Source organism: Cyclopterus lumpus, chromosome 22 (assembly GCF_009769545.1).
Source record: "Cyclopterus lumpus isolate fCycLum1 chromosome 22, fCycLum1.pri, whole genome shotgun sequence".
Classification (NCBI taxonomy): domain Eukaryota; kingdom Metazoa; phylum Chordata; class Actinopteri; order Perciformes; family Cyclopteridae; genus Cyclopterus; species Cyclopterus lumpus.
In genome coordinates this window covers 18,030,025-18,057,937 of record NC_046987.1, presented here as the reverse complement: position 1 = coordinate 18,057,937, position 27,913 = coordinate 18,030,025, and the positions used below count along the sequence as shown (strand labels likewise).

The 27,913-nt window shown below is 41.0% G+C and overlaps 1 protein-coding gene across 4 annotated transcripts; it reads left to right on the top strand.

Moving 5' to 3' along the window:
- The first annotated feature begins 167 nt into the window (after nt 1–167).
- Nucleotides 168–27,913, top strand: map4k5 (mitogen-activated protein kinase kinase kinase kinase 5). Of its 4 annotated transcripts, XM_034525360.1 has the most exons (35): nt 187–619; nt 1,037–1,282; nt 4,668–4,725; nt 9,137–9,227; nt 10,020–10,084; nt 10,199–10,254; nt 10,355–10,402; nt 11,208–11,250; nt 11,339–11,411; nt 11,896–12,027; nt 12,277–12,339; nt 12,461–12,542; nt 13,251–13,367; nt 14,311–14,389; nt 15,112–15,177; nt 16,127–16,185; nt 16,349–16,416; nt 17,348–17,392; nt 17,763–17,805; nt 17,905–18,118; nt 18,341–18,426; nt 18,845–18,886; nt 19,141–19,225; nt 19,311–19,390; nt 19,736–19,796; nt 20,246–20,248; nt 20,512–20,626; nt 20,844–20,902; nt 21,160–21,263; nt 21,524–21,701; nt 22,061–22,129; nt 22,257–22,349; nt 22,643–22,713; nt 24,861–24,916; nt 26,933–27,913. In XM_034525360.1, the coding sequence occupies exons 2-35, from the start codon at nt 1,175–1,177 to the stop codon at nt 27,018–27,020; spliced, it is 2,700 nt and encodes an 899-aa protein (XP_034381251.1). In that variant the 5' UTR covers nt 187–619; nt 1,037–1,174; the 3' UTR covers nt 27,021–27,913. The 4 variants fall into 4 exon arrangements, with proteins under 4 accessions (XP_034381254.1, XP_034381255.1, XP_034381251.1 ...); XM_034525363.1 differs by lacking the exon at nt 15,112–15,177 and having other exon boundaries at nt 168–619; XM_034525361.1 differs by lacking the exon at nt 20,246–20,248.

Here is a 27,913-nt window from a genome sequence, read left to right as displayed (position 1 = left end):
TTGTTACACTGCTGACGAACTACAAAACAATTGTCTCGATTTAATAAGATAACTGCTTTTGTAATGTGTTCCACGTTATAATTATTTCCCAGTTTTTATACGTGACTGTGGTTTTGCCACGAGACATTTAAACTGTGTTGTTTTTTCTTTATTTCTGTAGAGTGTTCGTTTTTCCGCGGAGCTCATGAACGCAGCAGCATCAGGATCCTGTAACTGCGACTCCACAGAGATTAGCAACAGACTGTTGCTTTTTCGGCAGGTTTTTTTTTTTGGAGGGGAAACAAATACATTTAAGAGTGGTACTTGACATTATTAACGTAGTTTCCCCCCCGTTAGTTATCTACATACGAGCGCGAGGCTTCGCTTAAACTGTCAGCGGAGGAAAATGACATGTCAGCGGCTAAACTTATTGCTGTAGAACCGAACTCGGCTCCAACGTCCGCGCGCTGAAGGAGACGGAGAGCCAACGGCCAACCGAAGTTTATTACTGTGTCCTCGACAACAAAGGGGAGGGGGGGCGCTTCTCTGCTCTCTTTGAGCCGTTACTCGACGCCAGCGCGTGCGGTTAAAGGACCCCGAAGAGATTTCAAATGCGAGATGTGTGTTCGCGTTGTAAACGGTAAGTTAGGGGCAGTTGAAGGGAGCGAGAGCCAGAAGCTAGCTAACTTAACGTTGGCTAGTTAGCATTAGCTTATGCCCCCAACCCCTCAACTAGCCCGGTCCAATAGCGACGTTAGACTTGGCTCTGGCTATTTGCTGGAATGACCGCAGTGTCCATGCTGACGTTAATGTTGTTTTAATGGTCGGAGCTCTGAGTGAACTCTAATTTGAATGGGTGTTTAAGATAGCGGTTGGGTGACAGATGTCACGATATGTGACAGAATATAATACTCTTTTCTGTTGCTAAGCTACGCACATAACTTAGCTTGGATGAAATGTCAACTTTTTTAGTTGCTGCTCACTTAATGTTACATACTTTTTCTTTCTTTCTTTGTAACACTTTCCTTCCACTTCTTCTCTCATGGCTCTCGATCAGGACATGGAGCACGGGGGAGGACCGTCTGAGTAGCAGGGATTGACTTGTGTATATTTATAGTCAGCACCGCAGCTTCATCAAACCTCCGCCACTAGATTGGATCTACTAAATGTAAAGGATCGTTTCGCTCAAGCTATCATGGACATCTTTCCCCGGCCAAGCGGTGAAATCCAGAGGAGGAACCCTCAGCACGACTTTGAGCTCATCCAGAGGGTGGGAAGCGGCACATATGGAGACGTGTACAAGGTATAGTGAAGTTACTGGTTCCCACAGCCTTTCATTAGTGCTGGAGATATCTTGGTTTACCAAGACTTATTAATTTAAGTAAAGTCAGAGTGTTGTTTGTTTTCTGACTCATAATAACATGTGGCCAACACATTTGGCAGTAGCTGTTGAATGAGGGCCAAGTTCCTTTCCTCTAGTCTTCTTCGGCGACTAAAATACACTTATTGGCAGTTTTTGTTTGCAGCTGGTACCCCATCCTTCAATGGGCGAAGACAACGTTACTGATAACCATACTGTCACGTGAAACAAGCGAGATGATATATTCATTGTGAGGTGTAGGACAATGATCAGTTGATTATTCAACTAGTAGATCAAAAGGAACTGAATCTGCAAAAAGACCCATTTGCTGGTTAATGCGTCTCAAATGTGAGAATTTGCTAAATTTCTTCCTGTCATGTATGAATTAAATATCTTTGGGTTTTGGACCGTTGGTCATACAAAACAAGCAATTTGAAGACGTCGCTATGATGAGCATTTTTCTCTATTTTATGACATTTTACAGTCTTTAAACTATTAGTAAATTGATCAAGAATAAAGTCTGCGGCTGAATCAGTAATACTAATGATAGTCTTAACTCCGGTATGATTTTCCTGGTTGTGCAATCTACAGCACAGTTAACTGAAACAATTCCCGGAACCTGTTTGACTGTTGAACAGTGGTTGCCTGTACCTGCTTGTCCAATTGATCTACATCACCTTATATTGATGGAGACCATGTTACCCATCCCTAGTCCAAAGCAGCAGGATTAAAGCAGGATTATTTTCTCAAAATGGAATATTGGTTTACTATCCGTTATAGATTTACTTATATTAAATGTATACATCCGCTGTCAGCTACAGCATCAATGGGATGTTTATGTTACTAGAGAGGAAAAATAAACCATTCATGTATTATATTTGCTGCCTTTTAGAAGCTTTACTGTTTTCACCAAATACATTTTAGTTAACTCGGATGAAACTGGGTAAGAATACCATTTTTTGTTTCACTTAGACTGCAATATGTACACATTATCAATCATTCATGAGTCAAACAAACAAGAGTCACTGCACTTGCAAAAACAAGACTGTCTGACTGTCTTAAACATTTAGTTTTGAAGAAAGGACACATCTTTGTCGTAGAGCAGCCTAATGCTTTTCAAACTGTGCATTGAAAATTAAACTTAATTTATCTATGCAAAAAGTGTCCTGCAATATCATTTATCCACATTTTCCCAACTGTCTGTCTGGCCGTGGGGAGGTGTGTTTTGCTGGAGACTTTCTCGTTCGTCTATCAGCCACAGATAAACAGACGACCCATCTGATCCAGTGTGTGATAGTTCAGGCAGCCTGTCATCCATACAAAGCCTCTCTGGCCAGCCCCCACCCCCAGACAGGCTACCGGTGGAATGCTGCGCCTGGTATTCTCCCACAGCTCGCAGGCTGAGGGCTGCAGTGCACTGAAATATGATCAGGCCCCTGTCTAAACACGCGTTTTGCTGGGTGTGTTCTGGGCGGCACCGACAGCAGAAACACCTTAAATTGTGAATAGTCCCCCCTTAGCCGGCTGTGCTCGTTCAACTTTCAATGGACAAAGCAATCCTTGTCTTGGATGAATTATTACATCTGACTATATTAATTTGAGAACCATATATTGCTGTCTTTGTTATTTCTGGTGATAATTATTAATGTATCTTCATTATAATTCCATACACTTAGCTCTCAGTGTAGATTGTTGTTACAATATTCATTTATATGTTGGCATTTTGTACAGAATGAGTACTACTTAAAGGTTATTATGTGCCAACGTCTTACTGTTGTTATTTCTACAAGGAAACAAATTTCCGCAAGTTTAGTTTTTTGAGTTGGTGAAACCATATCTCCAACAGGTCAGTAATGTAGGTCAGTGTATTGATACTCGCTCTGCTTCTGTCGGTGCTTGTGTCAAGATTTGATGACAAAGAAGGAACCGATGAATCCTGCACACTGCCGGTCACTTATATTCACTTTATAAACAATGCATGCATTGAGACTGTATCCTACACCTTCAGTAGGCCTTTAGTGTGTGCAAGAATAACTTTAAGTTGGATGTGAGGAACTATGTACCTGTTTATTTTTAAGTCAGTGTCAACATTGCCACTACAGTTAGCTGAACCTGAGATATATGTAGACATCAGGCACACCTGGCCAATCCCTGGACACAGGAATTGGCCAGATGTCACACCTTGTTTCTTTAGAGGCCTGTTACATGCCAGACTACTCCAGTCAAAGGTTGTTTAAGGATGTTAAAGCTTGTTTTGTCTGCTGCATCACATATTTGAACGGTCAGTGCAGAACTTCCCCTTTCTGGGTTTAGTTCTCAGGTTGACTTGAGTTACTTCAGGAAATGTGAAGATAGACACACAGGCTATTCTCAAGTATTTTGTCGTTACTTAAACAGACTTTTGTTGTTATTTGTTTGTGTGTGTATGCACTTGTGGTATCAGCTGCAGAACAAGTATAGTAGTTCAGTGTGCTAGTCTGTTTATATGTGTGAATCACCAGTACATTCCCTGTGTTAAAAGGTGGCCATGCTGGAGGCTTTTATGGTTTACGGTTGATTTAGCTGCTTGTACCATCACTTACACTCCCACGGATTAGGGAGCATCCCGTCTTGACCTGGATTTGGAAGTCAGTGCAACCTACTTTAAGATAGACATTTTTGCAATTGATGGATGGATATGTTTTTAAATCTAATACCATAGGCTAAACACAACATTAAACTGTGAAGATATGCACAAATATGTGGAAGAACCAAAAAGGATGTCAAGATAAAGTATGCTACTCCCAAGATTGACTTAACCTTTAATCATCTTCATTCGGGATATTTAAAGGTTTACACTGCACAGCATGTCCTCTGGGGATGATGCTTGTTTAAGTCGACTCTGGGTCTGATAGTACTCAAGTATGTAGGTGGGGGGTGGTGCACAGGAGAATGTTTCCACCCCACTTCTCTCAGCGCAGACAGGATCCTTCAAATGGCATTTATTGGTTTAATGCTTATGTGGGCCCAAACTGTGACTGACTTCCCATCAGAATACAGTCCCATGTTATGTAATATTCAAGGTTGACACTAACTTATTTTCATTTTTGTTTAATCTATTGTTCTCTTCTCTTCTTGTTGTTTTTTTTTGTAGTCGACGAATCAAACCTCTAGTTTTGCCATAAACAGTTGTAACGAGAGTTCTGATTAAAGCAGTAATATTACTGTGGTACTCTGAGATTCTTGAATGAAGAGTGCCTTACAAATAGAATGCATTATTATTATTATTATTAACTGCATTGTGATATTTGCAGCCCTGCTGACCACTTTGTGCTGCTGTGTCTTTCAGGCTCGAAACATACAAACTGGGGAGCTCGCTGCTGTGAAGATCATAAAGTTGGAACCAGGTAAGAGTGATGTTCCCATCATCTCAGTTTGTCAGTTATAAAAAATAATAATAAAGAAGTCTTTTTAAGGTGTTTATTTATATATATATATATATATATATATATATATATATATATATATATATATATATATATATATATATATATATATATATATATATAAGGGTTTTGAATGGGATGCAATAAAGAGAACTCAAATGAAACTATTGTAGTACAGTGCCAATAATCATGACTGCAAATGTGTATGTGCTCATAGATCCCGTGATGTTTTGCATTCTTTATGTGAAATCATGATCTTTGGTCCATATATATAAATATAAATAAATTAGTTATGCCCGGGGGCTTATGATTTATTAATACAATATTCATGTTTTACTGTTATTATTATTATTATTATTATTATCATATTCATTATATATTCATTATGACTTATTATTTGTTGGATTGTTTGTTTTCAACCTTCAAGGATGTTAACAAAAAAAAATGATGTGTCCTATCTGAGATGCAACAAAAATATTGTATTGTATAAGTTACAATACCTTATACAAGTAGGTTTTTAGTGCCTTTTTTTTTGTTTCGTTAATGAAAAATGTTTTCAACCGATTTGAAGAGCGACGGGAGACGAGATGTTTGGTGTGAAGGAGAGGAGGACATTGCTGACTGTTCACAGCTTTGGTGTCTGTGCTGGTGATGACCTAGTGACAGAGTTAGTGTGATCCAGATTAGTGGGATTATGATGAGGGTTTTATACCACCAGCAGCCAGACTGACCTTAGATGATCACTCCTGTTTGTTTTCGTTTTCATTCGTCATGTCACTGTTTGTTTGTTTATTTGTTTTAGTCTTTGAGTGAGAGGATGTGGGTATGTTTTACACGTGGAGTAAACACAGGTGTCGTCTTGGATCTGAGAATTAATTTAAATATTATCACTCTGGAATTTGTCGAACCTGATAAGCCTGTTGAGGTTTTGAGCTTTTATTTAAGGCATAGATATGTTTATGTTGAGGGAGGAGGAGGCTTAGCTGTAACTTGTAAGAATATTAATATTTATTTTAGACACGCATTTATGGTTTCAAAAGTGACGCATACAATTCATTCTAAAGAACTCACTGATCTACGTTCTTCGTTAACATGATTTGTGCAAACTTAAATGGTAAAATATATAAATAATACAAAGATGTAAAGAGTGAAAACAGGCCGTGTGTACAGCTATGGTTTAAGTCATGTTAAATTGGTTTAGACCAGTGTTGCAGCTTAACACAGATCATTTTATAGGTTAAAATTGTCAGGTGCACTATAAGCATCTTTAACACACATTATTTGCTCTATTCTTATTTGCTTTATCTTTATTTTGAGATTAAACCAGGATTAACCCAGTTTGGGTCGTGCTGTTTAAGCAGGACTCTCCTTTCTTTGCTCCCCTCCCTCCCCTCTTTCTTTCTTTTTTTTTTCTGCAAGAGTCATTCCTTTCTGTGCTTCAGGTAAACAGCTTTGGGCGGACCGCAGAATCAAACAGGTTTGACCAGGAGGAGTGCCGCTGATATTGAGTAAGGGACCGGGAGAGAGAAAGGAGAGAGGAGAAAGGAGAGAGGAGAGAGGAGAGGTGAAGCCCTCTGGGGCTGTTAGGCACAGAGCAGGTTAATCTGATTAATTAGATGGTAAACAACTATTTAAGACGTCGTCAACACGGAGAAAGGAGAGATCTGTTTATTATTTTATTATTTTCCTCTGAAGTGTACAGACATGTAATCAGCAGTCATTTTGTTTAACACTATCACTACATCCCTCACTAGACCTCTTTCCCTCTTATGACGCTCTGTTTTTATGTTTTTTGTTGTTGATTGTCCATGAGAAGTTGTCACCAACCTCCTGGTAGTTTTCTATTAGAAATTCAGCTGCGGTGGGTTTTTTTGTGATACATTTATTTATTTATAGATGCATTTTTTTTTTTCTTCAAATATGTCATCCAGCAAATCATATTGGTGTCAAATTGTGTATAACTCCCCAACATGCTGAATTGAAACTTGAAGCATTAAGCGAGGATGTGCCTATTCAGAGAGCAGAGGGAAGCGCTCGGTTTGAGAGGAAGTGGCAACACTCTTATGCCTCTCCAAGAAGAGAAGATTATTGAGTTATATTTGTTTAGTTTCACCAAGCTCGCAATAATATGTCATTGTAACCTGATTAATGAGTCCCCAAAAGTGGGACATTCTTCGAGCATGATGCGGCCAACAATGATGAATGTGGAAAATGATTAAATGATTATCACGCTCATCATCATTAAAGCTGTGTGTGAACGTTCATTACTCTGTGTCCTTATTGGGCTACAGAAAGACAATATACAGAGAGGCGGAAACAACTTTAATTTTACAAATAGAATTTGAAGAGTTAAATTTGTAGGATTGCCACTTTAACGTGTCCCTCGGTTGACGTTATTCCTTTTTACAGACTTTTCAAGCAAGAATAATAAATCATTTTAAAAACTTTTTCCCCCCCCACTGCAATAATAACTCTTCTCACTAACCCTGACAGATGCACTGCACTTAACACTTTTAGGGTTGGCTACGCTCTGTGACTTTTATTTTGTGGTAATATATGTGTCTAATGTGATTTTGATGTTGCTGACGTTGCTGTATTAAGCTTACTCGGCACGCCATACCGAAAGCCTGTTTTCTCTCCCTTCGTTTTGTGCAATCTCAGCTATGTAAAAGCAACAAAAAGAAATAGTTTGTGACATGTCTCCTTCTCTTGATTTAAAGATACGGTTATTTACATTCTTTTGATTTTTGTTATTGTTGACAAATCTAACAAAAAGACCAAAATCAGCCATCAGTAACTCTGTCTGAATATGTTCTGACTGTCGTACTCTCTGTTGCACTCAGCCCTGAGTCCAGTGGTTCATACTTAAGACGTACATCTTAAGTAAAAGATGTATATAGTTACGTTAAGAAAAGGCACAGGCATTTCCTAAAACAGCTAGACACTACACTTGTTTGTCAACATTACTCAGACCGTAGTAAACATTTGTTTAAGGTTATTGTTTTTGAGACTCGTGAGTATTTCAGCAGCAAGACGATGTTTGACGGATCGGCTCAACCAAAACAAATCATCCAACAATGGACAACGATGAAGGTCTAATGAACAGAGAAATGAACACATTTAAAATACTTTTTTTTGCGGGATACCACCTGACACTCTGATTAATCTGATAAGTGTTTCATGTGATGTTGGTAACAAACACTTCAGTCTCAAGGGATGCAGTTACAAAGGTGTTCTTTTATGTAGTTTAGACAACTAATAGATCTAAAGCCTTCTGATGAAACTAAATACCCGAAGTAGTCGCCGAAAGTTCAACGGTGATTGAAATTCGCTGGTTTGTTGTTTATCAGCTGGATGGTTATGCACGTGTTGGCATTCCATCCCTTTTTTAATTCAGACTCTCACGTGAGAGGGCCCAACCCCTCCCAGACAGACAAAAAAGAAAAAACAGACTGCTCTTTTCACTTAGTAAGAACGTTGTTTGCGGTCCAGGATGTGTCTCCAGAGATGTTTTTCGTCCAGAGGTCAAATGCCCCTGTATTAATTTAAGTTGGCAGCTGGACTACAAGCCACCCGCTACATTGTCTGGAGCTATCAACAACTTCTCTTTGTCTTCAGGCCACAGCTGGAGGCAGTTGCCAAAGCCTCTTGCACATTTTGAGAGAGTTGATTTTTACAACAGACTTTAGACATACAAATACAGTTGTTTACATGCAAGATAGGCAGAATGTATACATTTGACCCTTTGCAGAAAACAAATGGTTTGTTGACAGTAATTCTCACTGTTGTTGCAGAGATTGTATCCATTAAATGAGCTTAATCTGGACTGATGACAGTTTGTTGATAGAGCTCTGAAGCTGGCAGAGTCTGGCATATCCTGTTAATGTATCCCAGGACCATGTCTCGGAACAGTTGGGCCTACATATTTTATTCTTCTTACTTCCGACCAGTCTGATGTGTTAGAGTGCTTTGCTGAACTGGAAAGCAGCCCACACTAGAACAACTTTAAAAAGTGCGAGGGCTGTTTTTATAGAGCGAAGAAAGATTGAACATTTCACTTGAGTGAAATATGGGAAGATTTTTGTTCTGTGGTTTTGAGTTTGGCAAACGGGTCTGGAAAGTGTTTTCTAAAACATAACGTTTACGGTGCGCACAACCTTTTGTATCATCTGGAAGAAAAAAAGAAAAATCTAGTGTTACTGGACATTATGATGATTCATGAAACGAAAATTGAAGTTGCAATTTCATGTCCACAATCATCTTGTTATGGGGTTTATTTCCGAATGGAAAATATCTCATTTAAAAATGGACCAGTTCCCTGAGCAGAAACTAACTTTTTTTGTGTCTGTGTGATTTCTCCCTCTGTTTCCAGGGGATGACTTTTCCATCATACAGCAGGAAATCTTCATGGTGAAGGAATGCATGCACCACAATATTGTGGCCTACTTTGGGAGCTACCTCTGGTAAGAGCCATCTTAAAATACTCCTGCTTTTGTCATTTTATCCTCAGTATTTGCTTCTCTCTCTCTCTCGCTGCCGAAGGTATAACATTTGTGAAATTCTGACATTACTGTCAAAAGGATTTAACGAGCCGCCGCCTGAAAGTCACATGACTTATGTAATTACCGAGTCCCACCTGTGTGTGAAATTGTGACTCAAACCTTTTGACTGGTGCTGACTCGGCCCTTCAGTGCCAAGACGCAGCTCTTCTGTTTTAACGAAGCCGATGTTTTGTGGCTGTTTTCTGAGAGGAAGTAAGGCTGGTTCGCCCACCACCGCCTCAGACCTCCAGCAGGTTTAACTGGAATATGAGCCTCTGATCTGTTTTTTATATGGCTGTTAGTCCAGAGAGATGCACGTCTTATCGCAGCAGGCATGTCTTGTACAGTCTCGCCGCATAAGAGCACAAGCGGTTACTGTAAAATGTTAACGAGCGGACCCACCAATGCGTTAATTATTATAAAGCTAGATTAATTGCATTAGAAGAACCACCATTTTATTTGGGGGAATTCAAGTTTCCGCTCAAACCGGTTTCCTGGCCTAAAATCATTTCCATGTCCAGCTGAAATGTACCGAATCCCTCCAGTGGTCAAGCGTCCACGTTAAATAGTTCAACAAGAACCCTTTTGCAGAATGTTTGGGCTGCCTAATTATGCATTTAAAATATTTGGATACTTAACTAGACACACTTTATTCTATAACTAACTTGCAGGGCAGCAGTTCCTAATTTAATAATTCTTCTCTGATTTCATCAGTCGAGAGAAGCTTTGGATATGTATGGAGTACTGTGGTGGAGGATCTCTGCAGGACATTTATCATGGTGAGCTTTTGTTTTATTCAAGTAAGATGCAGTCATAACATGGTTTTAAATACTGTACATGAATTGTAAAATCCTTACCCTGCAAAAATGATGACTGAAATTGTGTCGCAACAGTGACGGGACCTCTCTCGGAGCTTCAGATAGCATATGTCTCCAGAGAGACTATTCAGGTAATTGTACATAATTATTTCTTCTTTTCTTTTCAAGAAAATGTATACATTTTAAATTTTAGTTGAACTCATTGCTGAATACATTTATTCACCTGCACAGGGTTTGGGATATCTGCACACCAAGGGCAAGATGCACCGTGACATTAAGGTATCATATCTTTTCTACTTAGTTTTGTTCTCTTTTAACCTTTAGCATGATCCTGGTCATGCCCATTCCACTGTGCCACATACAGACACTTTGCCTCATGCCAACTCTGACAGAACAACAATGAAATAAGGCGAGCAACGAACATGAGAGAACAGGAAGAAGAAAAGGAAAGGTGTGAGATTGACACAAATAAATGTAAATGGCAGTTGCACCGCAAATGCATCGGTTGGCCCTAAAGCAGTCCAAAGGTCAGACTTCTCTCTGATGCAGCAGCGCGGCAAAGGTGCGAAATGAAGTCACGGGGAAAGTTTAGCTGGGGATTTGCTCTCTGGAAAGCATGTGACCAATGGTGTCACTTCGAGCGGTTTTCGAGGTTGAGCTGCAGTTGATCACGCCTGGCGCATGCACACAGACTGGAGCCTCAGTTTCACGTGTTATCACAGAAGGTCAGGGCTGGACCTATTATCTTTACTCTGCGCTACGCAGCGAGCACTTCCTGTTTCCTCTACTCTCACTGCAGGATGCCAGCAGAGAGACTGTCAGTCACCGCCAACAGAAACACTGTCAAAAAGCTGTGATCCTGGTTCACCTTTACTGGCAGCCTGATCAGTAACAGACCAGCAGTTAATGGTTCAACTAGACCAGATGTTACTGAGTGTGTTGCACATGATTGGCACTTATGAACCAGTTTGGCTGCTAAACTCAGTATTTTCAGCGTCTGTCTCCATGATGCTAAAATATTATTATGCTCTCTTGAATGTATTTCTCAAAGTATAATAAATGTTTATGGTATTTTCTTGAACAGGGTGCCAACATACTTCTTACAGACAACGGAGATGTGAAGTTGGGTAAGTCGCTCTTTAGGACCTCTGTATCTTTCGGTTGTATGTGGATGTTAAGTAATCTGAAAAAGAACCCAGTGAATCTTTGTTACAGCTGACTTTGGAGTTGCAGCCAAAATAACCGCCACCATTGCCAAAAGGAAGTCCTTCATTGGAACACCTTATTGGTGAGTGTGTCACCATCATGAAATTAGCCAGTGGGCCTTTTATTTGGTTGAACAACTGTGGGGGGTTCTTGTGCCTCAAGTTTTATATTCTGAGAAGCATTGTTTAAATACTTTTAATCAGATACTAGGACATTTTATAGTCAGCTGTGTGTCATATAGTTTATCTAACAGAATCTAGTTTGTGGTGACCACATGTAGAAGTGGTTAGATCGATGCTTCCTCTAAAAGATACAAGTACACATTCTCACAGCAGCTGAAGTGTTTTTGAAAGACAATGAATCATCACCAGCTCCACGGCCGTTGTTCTGTCACTGACCCTGAAATCTAAACACGCTGTCAAAGGGGTAAAAATAAACAGTTTTCCTACACAGATCACCAGGGTATTTCATTATTAGTACCACGATTGTTTGTCACTTCAAAGAGGCCTCCCCAAACCAACCTTTCATCAGCGTCATCACTGAATTATTGTCCTCCATTTGCGTAGGATGGCTCCAGAAGTAGCAGCAGTGGAGAAGAACGGTGGCTACAACCAGCTGTGTGATATCTGGGCCGTTGGCATAACGTCCATAGAGCTGGCCGAGCTGCAGCCTCCAATGTTTGACCTACACCCGATGAGGCATGTCTTGCCTGCCTTAAAAAAAGGATCAGTCAGAACTTCCTGAGACGACTCTGAAGCTACTTTTCTCCTTTTGTGTTCCTGCCATGTTTCATCATGTTTTTTTTTCATTACTCAAATGGTCATACTGTTTAATTCAGAATACGTTACGGCTGTTATTCAACTAGGATTCAATCTTACTAAAGTATATTTCCCTCTTTTGAGTCTGTCAAAACCGGTCTTAATTCAATTTCTTTTGTTTTTCCTCAGGGCCTTGTTTTTGATGTCAAAGAGCAGCTTCCAGCCTCCGAAGCTAAAAGACAAAAACAAATGGTGATTGCCCAGAATATTCAGTGTGCTACTCTAAAATTAATTCATGATACTTTTCACTTTGGTCTTCGAAGGAAAAATAGTGACAAACATTGCACTAAAACAACGTCCTCTTGTTCCCCAGGTCCACCGCCTTCCATAATTTTATCAAAGTGTCTCTGACCAAAAACCCAAAGAAGAGGCCCACTGCAGAAAAACTTCTATCGGTAATGTTTCTCATTGGTCGCATAGGCATACTGTATGGTAGATATTATACAGTAGGAGATTTAAATGTTTGCAACAAAGAATGCATTGATGTTTTTAGGCTGAACCTATTCACAATGGAAATTTAGCATTTTAGCCAAAAGTCCTGTCTGTGTTTCATTCTTTATAGTTAAGTTGAGAGTAGAATATTGCGTTACCATTTGTGGATCCTGATGGCCAAACAAAGAAGTAGAGAACCTCAGTGGTCCCAATGAGCTTCTCTGGTTTGTCTGAATCTCTAGCTTTGTGGGTCAGAGTAAGATCATGGCCCGTAGGGCTTAAGTTATTAGCAATTACATTCTTAAATATTGTAAACAAAGCCTCAGTCCTGAGGAAGAAGGCTGGCGCTCCAGCCTGTGTGCATATTCCAAGAAAAACTATCTTTTTAAGGTGCCCACAGTTCTGCTGCTTCTTAAAATATATTATCATTAACTCGTTGCATGTCTCTGAGGAAAGACCAAATGATCCAGAAATCTGATGATTAATCCACGGGGTTTAATTACAGTGTTATAACAGTGAAACTTAGACTTTGATATCCATTCATGCAGGGACTCCGATGTTCCCTGTTCCATGGCCCTTGTGTGTGAGATTAAGGAAGTCAGACCAAAAGTATAAACTATTGTTGTCAAATGATGCACCAGTTCATAATAATATTGCCCTGTTTCCTGCAGCATGTGTATGTAGCCCAGGCAGGCTTGACAAGGAGGCTCGCTGTTGATCTCCTAGATAAGATGAACAACCCAGACAACCACCAGCATTACAGTGAGGTGGACGATGATGACCTTGAGGTAATGTCTGATTCCGTCGCATCTAAAAAAAAAATATATATACAGCACCAATACTGTGAGAGATGTGCAATTGCTTTGACAAACTAAGAAAGACATGTAAAGTCTACACAGCCTACAAAGAAGTGATCAAAGATAGAGACACATTGACAACTTTTTCAACAGTGTATATACTCAGAAATATAAAAAAAGAAAGTGCCCCAGTTGTTGTTGTTTTTGCCTGTCTTGTTGCATGGAAGTTATGAAAAAAAACAGCAACATGATTGAGGAGAAAACAAGCGTTCTTTGTCTAATTTCACCAGATCTGGTTGTAAAACAGACTTTCATGCAAACACTGGAAGCGTCTCTATCAGCAGGGAATGTAAATATTTGCACAGCATGTTTTTTCAGCAACTTGGTAAAAAAGGTGATCTTGGCTCAAGTCTGTTTTCATGTTCCCCTTAAGCTCTCTTCTCCCCCCCCCCCCCCCTCTTGATTCTCTCCACCGACATTATTATTCCAACTGGAATCAACAGCACATCTACGTGGCAGCCAAAGAGGTGGTACGAGTGCCTTTTTGAAAGACCATTGTGCGTTTCTCCCCCTGACAGCAGTAGCACTGTCTTGGCCCCCATGAATGAAAAAACCCTGAGGGCTATTGACTGAAAGCAATGGAGCTTGTTGCAAACAACCAGTCTCTGGGATGCATAATAATGTGACGATGCACAGACGCAGTACCAAAAGTATCTCTCGGTTCTCCATAAGCTCGACATTTCTACAGATTCCTTTTTATTTAAAAAGTCCTAACTGTTCTAAATGACTCCAGGCTATGCAGCGTTGGTGTTGTATAATTTTACCTTTTTAACTTCACCCTACTCTCTGCACTTGTCTTGTCAAGTGCTGCGCCCACTGTCAAAACCTATTTTCTTATCTTTTAAATCGTTGTCTCTGTTGCTCTTTGCCTCAGCCCCTCTCTGCAGTCAGACACACCATCCGCTCCACCAACAAACAAGCCAGAGCTGAGAGGACGCGCTCAGAGATGGACTGTAAGTAAACAAAAAGCCCAACTCCATCACCAAGATAAAGGCCAACCCCCCTCTGCTGTGCATCTGTCCTGTCATTGGTCAGCATGTCAGTCAGCCCGGCTGTGTAGGTTGATAGAGGCCCGTCGGCTTGTCAGAGGGTCATCCCACTAATCCTGCAGAACTGGCTGGCACTTTTCCAGACCATAACATGTGGTAGTGTGTATAAAAATAGCCTGGGGATTCACGGCAGAGGGAGTGGATGTAGTAGAGTCCTTTTAAGTTAACTGTCCCTCATTTATATTTCTATGAATAATGTGAAAAGGCTTGTCTGAGGGGGGCATAAACGTTTCTTTAGGAATTTGGCTCTCGGTCAACACGTGTTGATACTGGATTTGGCAGAGGATCCATCTTAATATATTCAATAAATGTATTATTTTGCAACCCTTCAGGGAAGTTGTTGTGCGTCTGTGTTGTCGTCAGTAGATAAAGTTGAACGCCGTGTTGTGTCTGTCATGTCGGAACTGTGACTGTTTCTCATGTCATCCTTTTGGGTTACCGTCGTAACAGTCCAGTGGTGCGCTAAGTGTCCTTGTTGGTTGCTTGTCATGTTTATCTGTAGCGATAGTCGCCGTGCTCCTTTGTGTTTTGTGCTTGTTCGTACTGTGAGTGTACCAGATGAACTTCCTGTTTTAGTTGTATCTATATTTCTCACAATTGCATCTGACTTTTCCTCCTACGTGAAGCAAACAATGGGAAAGACCGAGGAGGGCCATGTCCTAGCTTCACTGAGGGCCACAGGGGGGACGCAGGTCAGTGACAGAGTAGTGAGACAGTGTGTGTTTGCTCACTCCCAAGACTTCCTGATAATTAGGATAATGTTGTAGCCCATAACAAAACATTGTGTTTGAGCTTTAAGTGGCACTAATAAGGTGAGTTGATCTGCATGTGGTGGCTACTTACAGTTTATTTAGCTGAAATAAAGTTTGGACATTGTGATATCTTGGTTTCTGTCAGACGGACTGAAATGAAACGACATTGTGGATGACTAATCGGATCCTAACTACAAAGTAAAGTTTGACTCACACGTCTCACCTGATTCCTCACCTCCTCGCTGTCATCTGTGTTTGTAAATACTGCAGCAGCTTCACATTATAAGCATACCTCGAGCAGAGAAATATCTGTGGTCTTGAATACAAAGTTTCTTTGTTAATGAGAAGCCGATTATGTGGGAGTGTTTATTGGCAGGTTGGTTGATTTCTTTCGCCTTCATACCTACAGAAGGATCACTCCTGTTTATACTGGACACTAAAGCAGTCTCTGTTGGACAGAATGTGACCTCAAACCTAAACTAAGAGGAGTCTGCTCCATTATTTGTTTGCATTTCTCTCTCTATTTCACCAATATGTCCCCAACGTGAACACATCTGGTCAAGTGTAATGTGTGTTTGTTTCTGGTGGCCGACGAGTCTAGGCTCCAGACCAAATATTCACATAGTGTCCTAATTAATCAGTGCGGTTATGGCAGGTACATTGTAATAGAAGCAGTTGAGCTGCTGTTGCTTCATTCTTTCTTGCGCGTGATTTTCTGTTGAGTGTTTTCTAAGGCTCCTGCTACTAATGCACGTGAGTACTACTCCCAAGGCTTTGTGTGTCTTGAAGTGTTGGCCACTGATGCCCTCTAGTGCCAAAGGTGTGTGTGTGTGTTGTGTGTAAGAAAAAAAACCTGAACAAAACTGAACACATTTCTTTTCATTTACAGTTGACAAGCTCCAGTTTGAACCACCTCTCCGGAAGGAAACTGAAGCTCATTCTGAAATGGTGATAATCATATTCAGTTTAGTCAATCAGTACAGACGTGCTACTTTCTGTTTTGTAAACGATTCATTTTAACGCAATGTCGAAAAATGCTATCTACAAATGAAGAAAATCAAAAGAATTTTTTTTTAAAATTCGATTTGTGTGCTTGTGCGTCTTTCCACAGGATGTGAGTAAAGATAATGACTTCCCTTCCCCCTGGAGTCCCTTTGCGGAGGGAGGAATAACAACCAGGTAATCCATGGAAACTGTTGTCACGGGAACTGTTCCCGTTTACCCCTCCTCTCTCTTTCACACTCTCTCTTTCTCTCTTGACCTGGCTTATTTATTAGATGGATGCATCCCTGAATTCATTCAGAGAAAGGAAACTAATACATGGTTCAAGTTTTGTGTCTTTGTTCAAATTTAAAATAAAATGCAGGGTTATGAGCAATATGAGTGGCAGTGTTGAGTAACAACGCATAGTTCAAGAAATCTGATGAAAAGACCGACTAAAGCATATAAATGATGCTCAGTAATCTGAGTTTTAATTAATTCTCTTATGGATGCTCCTCACTGTCTCTCACATTAACCAGAGCGAACCTGCCTGTGCATGAACTCACGCTCCCCGTCTGCACTTCTCTCTGTTGCTTTGGCCTGTAAGCTCCATCTCACTTGTTCAATGTGCTTTGACTGTTTTTCTCCCTCCACTTCTCTTTTGGCTGTCGGGCTCTCTCTCTCTCGTCTTGTCCCCCGAAGGAGCCTTCTCAAAAGCGTTGAGGACGAATTGTTCCAACGGTAACACTAACACTGTGTGTGCTGTAGTACCTCCGTCATCCACCCCACCCCTCTTCGCCTGGTCCCCATCCCCTTTTTGCAGTGACACTCCCTCCAGCATTCGTGATAAAAATATAAAGAGAAATAAAGAGACTGCATCTAAAATTCTTAATTTTCAAAACTAACGACCATAGTAAACATTAAGTGATGAAAGACCTCAGAGGTTTTTGTTGGAATCGAAGCTCTAGGCTTCGAACGAATACTACCCCCCCCCCCCCCATTTCCTTAGAGTCATACTCTCTTCTTCTCTAAGGAGGGATTTTATGTAAATATTTGCGCCATTAACTCTGCTCCGAGCTGCTGAGACTTATTTTCCACACTGATCGCTGTGTTTGTTGTTTACCTGCAGGGGACACATTGCCCACCTTGAAGATGCCTTTGAAGAAGTGGAGTTGTGAGTGATTTCATTGCATAAAGATTTACATAAAGACATTGGGTAACACGTTCTATGACGCCCATTTCTATAATGCATTATAGACATTATCTATATAGCGTTGTATAACAATAGGTATGAGCAGTCATGAATATTCATAATGCCCTTTAACAGTAATCACAACACATGCCTTGTGTATCACTTTTGGAAATATAATGTATTGTAATTCCCATAGTTGTAATACATTATAATAATATATACTATATGCAGTAAAATCATATAACGTATAAGTATGTATACAATGAATTATAGACACGGTCGTCATAGAAAGTCCTAACTAAATATTCGTGGATGTAGTTTACATTTTTCTCAAAAAATACCTCCATTTCAGGTCAACTCTCAAGCCAGGGGTTCCTCCTCCTCTGCCTCCGAAGGTGAGCCCCGAAATGATATTTTATGTTTTGCTGTCTGAATGTTTTTCTTTGCATTCACATCAGACTGATTTCACTCTTCTTCTTTTTTTTGCCTCTCAGCCACGATTAACCAGCTCGTCAGAGGAGCTCGGCCTTAACGACGAGAGGTCTCTGACGGTCCGGAGGTTCCCGAGCTCTGAGAACGGGCCGAGCCAGGTGGTTCGCATCCAGAGCACACCCGAGCACCTGGGCAACAAGGTGGAGCACTCGCCTCCAGATTTCCTCTCCGTCAGCGTCAGCAGCCCCGGCCTTTTGTCTCACGCCTCTGATCCTGGTGAGTCTTTAGAGACATTTACACATATACATGTGCAATAACCTGTTCATATGGTGTCTTAAATCAAAGTGGGTGTCTAAATGAGAACTTATTTTATTTTTACAAGCTCTCGGTAAATCTGAATGTAAAGGTAAGGGAGCCTGATGTGAGATTCTTGGTGTTTGACAGTATGATTAAAAGCTATATAACTGTAATGTCCATCTGCCTGCTCTCTCTTGACAGATAATGATTCGGATGACAGTGTGAATGGCGGCAGTCCCAAGATGCCACCCAACCGACAGCACCGGAAGGAGAAAAAGGATTTCCCTGTGAGTCTGGAGATACTCCACAGTATACTACGTTGCAACATGTATTTCAATTGTGATCAGACACACTTTGTTAGTTTCATGTGGTTTTGAGAGTGAAATGTCTTCTGTGGTTTCAGAGCCTATATTTTATATGTAGAGTGTCTCCAACTAGCTGGCTGCCCTCCCACTAAAACCTCAAATATGATTCCCTTTTGTTAGATCCAAACACTAACGGTTAAAGAGGGAATTGTGGCGTCCACTCATGTTGAATTTTAATTCCCTGTGACAGAACACGCGCAAAGAAAACACAAAGTTGTTTGTTCGGCTCATTGTTGAGGCTGAAGTTAATTTGTTCTGCTAAATTAAAATTAATTGTTGCTGTGTTCTCTGCATCTCCATGGTTTGTGTGTTTTACTTTGTTTCCTCTGCTCCTCGTTAGAAACCAGCCATCAACGGTCTTCCTCCCACTCCTAAAGTACTGGTGAGTGAATCCTCTGCATTGTCCCTTGCAGCCTTCACTCTTCCCCGCTGGCCTGGTTTCATGGGCATTGTCATTCACCTCTTGTCTGAGCTGCTGCTGTACATGTAGTAGATATTTAGTGTCCACAGAGCTTTCTGCTTTGTGGTTGCGTCAACTCAGCTTCAGCTCATTAAACCCTGGCTGACATGTCGGCGCTTCGCTGAGCCAGAGGCTGCCTGTTCTGAGCCATGTTGCTTTTTTTTTTTTCATTTCAGATGGGAGCCTGTTTCTCCAAAGTGTTTGATGGCTGTCCACTGAAAATCAACTGTGCCACATCATGGATTCATCCAGACACCAAAGGTACAGCTCCTTCTTAACAAGCGTGTTAGCCAAACATCTTTTATTTAGTTCAAAGCTTAATTTAAAACAAATGTTTTTCTTCTAGATCAGTACCTAATCTTTGGGACGGAGGATGGCATCTATACGCTGAACCTTAATGAGCTGCATGAAGCCACGATGGAGCAGGTAACGGGAGCTAAAATCAATCTGAAACCAATTATTATAACCTGGATTAGTTCAAATAAGTATTTACTTTGTATGGGAGGTATATATTGTTATATAAGTGTAAGTGCTAGTTGTTTATAGGGCTTTTTTAAATAACATGTGTAACCCTATAAATCCATGTAGTTAGTAAGCTCTTTGGACATAGAGATCTACTCTCACTACAAAGTAACCAACTTCATTCTGGTCAGAGGAGGCGAGTGAACAGTCCATTGATATTCTTTCTCCCCTTCTCGCTGCCCTCGTTGATAGTCGTCCAACTATTTGGTGATTGTACCACTTTTTCTTTCTTTTTTATTCCTTCTGTAGCTGTTCCCGAGGAAGTGTACATGGCTGTACGTTATCAACAACAACCTGATGTCTCTATCTGGTAAGTGATGGACAGCATCACACAGCCTCCTGCTTCACTGCCCACTCAGTAACACGCTGCCTCTTTGTGTCAACTAGCTGCCCCCGAGGGGATGACGGTCACTGCATAGGAGCACTAAAATCACTGTTCCTTATGTTTGACATCAGAGCCTCTCTGAACCTAATCAGACACACATCTGGCTTTACAGCCTGTTCCACTCAGACATATTGGTCTCTGTAGGTTACAATGTATAGCTGCACTATCATGTATAGTTTGTTTCTTATATTAAAACAGATGTGTGATCTGTTGTCTTTTCAGCTTAACCGTTGAGGATGGTTTTTGTTTTTGCCGTCAGCTGTTTGCCCCTTGGTATTCCTAACCTCTGTTTTCTTCTTCTCTTCCCTTGGACACTGTCCATCCTCCTCCTCTCCCCTGGCTTGATTTGATATGCTACTAACTGGCTTCATCAGAAGGTAATCATGCTTCACATCATCGTCACACTTCTGTTTTTACCCCCGCTCACATCTAACCTTTCTACATGTGAAACCTGCTTCATGGATCCAGAATGTGTAAAGAAAAACCAGAAAGGGTGTTTAAAATGACGCGTAGAAAAGTGTACCGAGTTCTTCTCCGTCATATTTTAAATGAATATCTTCTAACTCCTGGCTTTGATTGCTGCTCCACTATTGACAGCTTTTACTCATGAAGCTTATTGCATATACTATATCTGCTGCAGGGAAAACCTTCCAGCTGTACTCTCACAATCTCATCGGGCTGTTTGAGCAGCTGAAGAAGCCCGGCCTGGCGGCTCAGTTCCAGACGCATCGCTTCCCAGACAAAATGTTACCCAGGTGAGTTTTGTGGTCTCATATGTTTGTTTTTTTTAACTTTTAAACATGTTGCCACACTCATGCCGGGCCGTCTTTTTGTTCTTCACCGTCTACCTCCTTGACAAACTACTGCGGTGGTAAAGAAAAGAAAAGGAGAACCACTTGCCGACTTCCCTGATTCTAGACGTCATCGGCTCATTTTTAAAGTCACAACAACTTGACTGTTTTCTCTCCTCAGGAGGTTTGCCTTGACAACTAAGATCCCCGACACTAAGGGATGTCACAAGTGCTGCATTGGTGAGTGTCCTATGCCTCCTCTGTTTTATTTACGCTTCCTTTTATATTAGACTGTGGCAATACATGATTAACATCTCAGTGTGGGCGTGTCCCACTTAACTTTGCTGCAATGTTTGTGTTTGGTAATATTTGTTCTGTAAGCCCTTGTGACTTTTCATATTGTGCATTAATGTGAGGGGGGATTGAATACGTTTCTTAGACCACACCTACGTAGCACAATCAAGCTACACTTTGTGACATTCTTCTCTATTTCACAGTGAGAAATCCATATACAGGTCACAAGTACTTGTGTGGAGCGCTGCAGTCTGGGATTGTCTTGTTGCAGTGGTATGAGCCCATGCAGAGGTTTATGCTTATCAAGGTAAATTGGCTATTTACTTAAATAACCCTCTACAAATTTCCCTATTAAGACTACATGATTTTACCTCCAAGGTTGTGTTCTATTTAGATACAGTATTGGTATATATAAATATATATATATATACATTTTTGTAGTTACATTTTATAATCTAGCTAGAAAATGTCCATTGCTCCTGTGCTCTGAAACTCAAATTATTCATGTTCCCAGGCAGTTGTTTTTTTTGTTGACGTGTTGGGTTGGTGCTCTCTTTCTGCTTGCAGCACTTTGACTTCCCTCTTCCCAGCCCACTGAAAGTGTTTGAGATGCTGGTGGTCCCGGAGCAGGAGTATCCTCTGGTGTGTGTGGCCATCAGCCAAGGCAGCGAGCCGGGCCAGGTGGTCCGCTTTGAGACCATCAACCTTAACTCCTGCTCCTCCTGGTTCACAGAGATTGGAACAAGTAGGTCAAGCGTGTGTCCTCGGTTGTGGAAACGAACCTCCACAGAATGCAATGCAGCCTCACGTCTTTGTGGCTTTATTATTAGCTTGAACACTCAGGCACATAACATACGGGGACTTTTTGTTTACTTTTTAATCTGAAACGTGCTTCTTATGTTCATAAACAACGCAAATAATCCACAGAGAGTAAAAAGTAGTTGTGCTAAACTGCATTTTTTAATTTTTAATTTTAAAACAGCTAATACAGTAATGAAGAGGGAGTATCCAAGAACACATGTTATATCAAACAAATATATATATTGACCGGTATGGGCATGATCTAGATCAGTATTGTTAATGTTGTACCTTTCCTTCCCACAGCTCATCAGCAGGTGGATGCAATCCACGTCACTCAGCTGGAGAGAGACACAGTATTGGTGTGTCTAGACCGTGAGTTCAATCTCTCTTCATCAGCTCAGACCAGAATCTGTACAAGCGGCTTATGTACAGTCTGGATGGATGTATCTATGTTCTGCCACATCATTTTTACAGCCTTTTTTATTGTTTCTCTCCCCAGAAAATTTGAAGATTGTTAATCTCCAGGGCAGACTGAAGTCCAACAAGAAGCTGGCATCGGAGCTCAGCTTTGATTTCTGTATTGGATCAGTCGGTAAGCTTTTAGACAGAACGTCTTGGATTCTAAACTTTGTTTTTAAGAAATAAAGCTACAAGTTATTCTGTGTAATACCTTGCAGCAAATCATCCTTACCTTAAAGGGAATTATCCAACAAACAAAACATGACAGTTTTACATCCAGTAGAGTTTCAGGTTACATTTACAATGGGGCTTTTTGTAAACTCAAAATGAGTTGTGTTGTTCCTCTTAATGAAGCTGGCAGGGTTTCAGTGGCTTCCCTGACCGTTGTGCACTGACACATGGCCTCTTTCCTTTCCTTTCTGACAGTGTGCCTTCAGGACAGCGTCCTGGCCTTCTGGAAACATGGCATGCAAGGAAAGAGCTTCAAGTCCAATGAGGTAAAAAACATAATCTGACAGTACGACTATATTGAAATACAAATTCTCAACAGCGTCTCGTTTTGATAATGTATCTTTTTATTGCATGTGTAGTCTAGTATATTATCCTCACATCTTAAGGCTGAGTAATATTTTAACTAATAGATACCACCGTCAAACTTTCTCAGTTGAATACTTTAATAAAGACGAGCATCATTTGTTCTACAAGTTTTATGGAATTTTAGGTTTGCTTATGCAAATTAGGCATATATCTAGTTATAACCTTTCAGGAGAAATCTACAGACACAAATGGACATTTTGGACGTTTTCTTTCCACTCGTCTGAAAAACTGCTTGACAAACAATCTTTTTAAAAACTGAAATATCAGTATTCATTTTAACGGGTTGCCAGTGACGAAAGAGGAGAATCTGCTGTCACTCCTCTGAACACACGCGTGTTTGTTCTACACATGAGAACACCTCTGGCTCTGAGTGCTGGCCGTTTAAATGCGTTGCGACATGCTGGAGGTGATCCCAGGAGATTAGACCCCAGGTGAAGCCAGACAAAGTGTCTTTGTGTCGGGCCGAGGTAATGAATTTGTCCTCCTTTCACGGAGGGATCCCGCGTCAACCTGATCACGGGTTGGCGCTCGGCGGCAGAATAAAAGTTCAAGAGATCACGGGAAGTGAAGCGTTCTGTTTTCATGAAAAGCGATACGCCGATCGGTGGGCTCTCCTCCTTTTTTTTTTTTGGAAAGCTCGCCGTGTCGGACGCGGTCCCCGTGGCACTCGGGTGAAACAGAAGGTCCGTCTGCCAAGTCCACGCCGAGCTCGACGGTTCAACCACAGCAACGATTTTTTTAAATGTCAGCCGCCATGCAAAATTCATGCTCGATCATAAACGAAACCCGTCGCACGACGGGGAGCAGCACTAAATAATTCAGCCGTCGCCTCGTTATGATTCCTCTCAAAAGCGAAGGCATTCAAGGGGGGGGGCAGGCCCGTTGATCCGTGCCCGCTTCGGTGGGTGCTTCCCTGAACACCCGAGACCTCGTTTAGACCTAAACGGATCGGATCTCTCCCCGAGGCCAAGGACTTACACCTAGCAGGTGTCACACACGCCGGCTATCTCGCATCTGTCGACAACTTTTCATGACCTGTCAGCCCGCGTGAGTGATTCCAACGGGCCCGTTGTTCGTTACGCCGCATCTCGTTGCTGAAGACACAAGAAGGGATCCCAATGTAAACGGTCATCTTACCACCAAAATATAAAACGCAGGCCGGCAACGTTCTAGCTCTGAAATTGATTGACAGGTCTTTCAATATACAGACTGACACTAGACAACAACTAGATAATAATAAATAAGTAATGTTTTGTGATGCTACTGCAGGTTTATGCCAGTAATGTTTGTTTAACAGCAGGACAGCTGTCGTAATTATTATAATCAGCTTTTTATTATTAAGATAAAATCAACTAAAATGATATGTGTTATTTCTATAGTTGAAAACACAGACTGGGCCTTTTTAAGAATGTGTACACAGAACAATTTACTGGTTGTGTGAATGATCAAAACGCTGTTAGATGTTTTTCTTGAAGGTCATAACATTTGGTCCGCTGTCTTGCAATATATCCACAATTTATTTATTGGCTGCAGTCAAAGAATTGATATAAACTGAAGTGAGCGTTTACTATTTTACGTGTCGTAGACCAAATTGTCTGCATCATCCAAGCGTTCCGCTGCTTTTTGTACAAATTGTACAAAGTAAAGCAGCCTCTCTATTATCGTTAACATAGTTTCAGACGCGATCATCTTGTTTAAATAAGACTTATTTGTATTGTCAGTGGGCATGTTTATAATCGGTATGAGGGCCCACAGTTGATCCGTACAGTATAAGCATGGAAGTCGTATGTTTGTTCTCTGCAGAAAGGCCAACTTAATGAGTTCTACGATTGGTTTAACAACGTAGAGTGTTTCCCAAGACAGGCGTCACCCACGCCAAAGATTTAGAAGTATGCTCTTGTGGAGCTCTGCTTGGTGAAAACTGCCTTCGGAATAACAATACTTGTTGATTCATGTGTTTTTTAACGCCCCTTTGGCTTTTCCAGTGCGTCAGACACACAGAAAACCAGTTGTCAGTTGTATTTTTTTTTTTTTGTTCCTTCCTCAGGTGACCCAGGAGATTTGTGATCCAAGCCGAGTCTTCCGCCTCCTCGGATCTGACAGGTTGGTACAGAGAGATTTCCATCTTGAAGCCGCATCGGTGATCAAACGCATCTCAAAGGGCCTCTCCAACACATCGTCACCTCATCAACAAACGGCATTACAGCTAGTGACTCGCTCTACCTCCTCCATGATATCAGCTCCTCGTGTTATTAGCAGGAAACCACCAAACAACCCGCTCACCTGCTCTGTCGTGAGCCCTCAGCGCTCATCGCCTGCTGCCTCTCACTCTGCTGCTCTCTACCTGCCGCTCCTCGCTCTATTTTTACTCCTTTTTGTTCTGAAGATGTTGCCTTCAGGTGACTCTAAACCCAGCTCTTCCTGAATGCACCACTGACATCATCCTCTTAGTATGATTTAGATGCTTCAATACATTGTTTATCTGTACATATGTGTATTACATATTATTGTAATTTTATTTTAATTTCAACTTTTTACAAACTAGTGAGAAATGCCCCGCCATAAGTGTGTGACATCCCAATGGTATGTTTTTGAAATTGCATGTATTTTCTGACCAGTAGTCCAAAAAGATTTTTTAAAAGGCATTCTAATACAAATCATGTAAAAGGAAGAAAAGCACCAGACTGTAGCTGGCAATTAGCTTTTTAAATGACTTGAGCAGCTATGAACGATTATTTTCATTAATGATTAATCGTTTTATGTCTCTGTTTATATATCTAGTCGTTTTGACTGGTTAGAAGATAGTGAAACATTATTATAATGTCATTACGTCACAGTAGAATGTAATAGTTTGGTCTGACCATCACCCAAAGTTAACCATCACAAAACAGCCCAAACCTGCATTAACTGATGCAGGGCTGCAACTGATGATCACCTCAGGTGGGATATTCTCTTAATTAATAGATTAATGGCATTTGAGAAACCGGGACCAACTAAAGTTTGTTAAAATTCTGGAAATACTATTAAAATAGTTGCAGATACATTTTTATCGTTAATCGACTAATCGTTCGAGCTCTTGATTGATGTCCTGATTGTTGGTTTGAGCTGCAGACGCAGGAGGATGTGATTTACCCCCCTACCACACACACACACACACACACACACACAGGGTCTCAGTAAGGCTCCCGGTGAAGGCCTTTCTCTCCGCCCAGCCCCCCATGTTTTATTCACCTCCGGCCGGGCACTGCCAGCCTGGTTTGAGTGTCTCTCCGTGCCTCTGTAATTTCATCTGACGGAACGGACAGTCGGACTGTAGCTTCCCTGCTCAGCTGTCACGACCACGCGGCACCTGTGACGGTTCACCGTGAACTGCCCTCTGAGGAGATCGATACCATTAACATGGCGCTTTGAGGTTTGCCATTAGTTGTTAATGCAGGTGAATTAGCAGCATTTCTTCCCCTATTTACTAAAAGTAAGCTTTTACATTTCATTGGCAAAAGGCAGCCTCTTAACCTCCATAGTATTTATTTATTTTCAACATCTGTCATTCCTAGAGAGACATTTGTTTTATTTGATCAAATCTTAAGAGGATAAATCTCTGATAAACGGTCTATTTTCCAGGCGGCCGTTGTTTTCCATTTATTTACAGACAAGGTTAAGTTGACATAACTGACCTTAAAATATCGCTGACATAATGTGCAGCATTGGCAGGTAGAACAAAAACATTCTACTATCTAAAATGCTCGTAAAGGAATAGTTTGACACTTGAGGCAACATGCTTATTTTCTGTCTTGCATGTTGTAAAATGACATGGTTGATACCAAATGGCACAACTTCATATATTGTTATATTTCTTTTTGATCTGTAGAAACAAAGATCCTTTTTAAAAAAAATGTTAACCTTTGAACAGAACAATTCTCTCTGTTTCCACCTGTTTCCAGTCTTTATGCTAAGCTAAGCTAACCGGCTGCTCACTCCGATTCATACCATGTATGGCTTCCTTGTTGACAATAAACTTGTTACCGCCTTGGTTTTACGGTCCACCAGGTACCACGACCGCCATCTTTTCGTATTTCTGTGTGATGTTCTAACTGTGGCGTTTCATTTATTTCTTTGTAGGGTGGTGGTTTTGCAGAGCCGACCCACAGACAACCCCACGGCCCTCAGCAACCTCTACATCTTAGCGGGCCATGAGAACAGTTACTGAGCCTCGACCCAGAGGAAAGTGGATAAGACGCCTCAGTTTTGTTTGGGAGAAAAACTCCAGACCTTCACGTCGGGTTCTGTGTCGAGGGGAACTGGTTTAAAACGGTTATTGGGAGCTTTTGTTACTGGTCACGGGATCGACAGGTCAGTAAAGAGAGAGGAGCCTCTTCAGGCTGGATTCATGAGTAGCCTTACACCATGAGCACAAAGTGGAGAGCCAATGACCGCTGTTATGGAGATTATGGACTGAGTTACAAACACGTTTTCTAACGGTATTATTGACAAAAGTGCCATTTTAAAATTCACAAGAATTTGTGATTGTATTAGCAAACACAGTGGGAGATTTATTGTGTTATTGTCTGTAACGTGTCACTCATAATAACTGCCGGTGGAAACCGTTAGTCGGCTTGAGAGGAGAATTTACAAGCTCTAGTCAAACTAATAGCTCCGTTTAAACCGAAACCCAAGAGCATTGTGGGTTATTTAAGCAATATTTATTAACCTCATGCTAAGTGATATGTTTGATTAACAGACTGCAGTCCTGTTGCGTGAGGTTTAACTACCTAGTGAACCGTTCTTGAGAAGCTTTGGGTTATTTTTTACTGCTATGTAATATAGTCGCATCTCTCCTGCTCTCTGCTGCATTTTTAGAAGTTGGATATAATGTACATTTTTTTCCTTTTACTTTACTCTTTTTATAGACCTTTTACTTCTCATTATTTGCACCATGTAAGCACTTTTGTACATTTTTTTATTTAAAATAAAATGACAAAATGAGGGACAATGCTAGGTTTTGCTAACATCTTTGCATTCCCTTCGCAAAATGTTTAATGTATGCTGTTTTTTTTTTTTTTTTGTAATAAAAAAAAAAGAAGCTGTTAACAAGATATCATG

Coding starts and splice junctions, on each gene's coding strand:
- map4k5 (XM_034525360.1), top strand. CDS start 1,175: ATGGACATCTTTCCCCGGCCAAGCGGTGAAATCCAGAGGAGGAACCCT. Junction 18,119..18,340: donor GTCTCACGCCTCTGATCCTG/GTGAGTCTTTAG, acceptor CTCTCTTGACAG/ATAATGATTCGGATGACAGT. Junction 21,264..21,523: donor AGAGGTTTATGCTTATCAAG/GTAAATTGGCTA, acceptor TTCTGCTTGCAG/CACTTTGACTTCCCTCTTCC.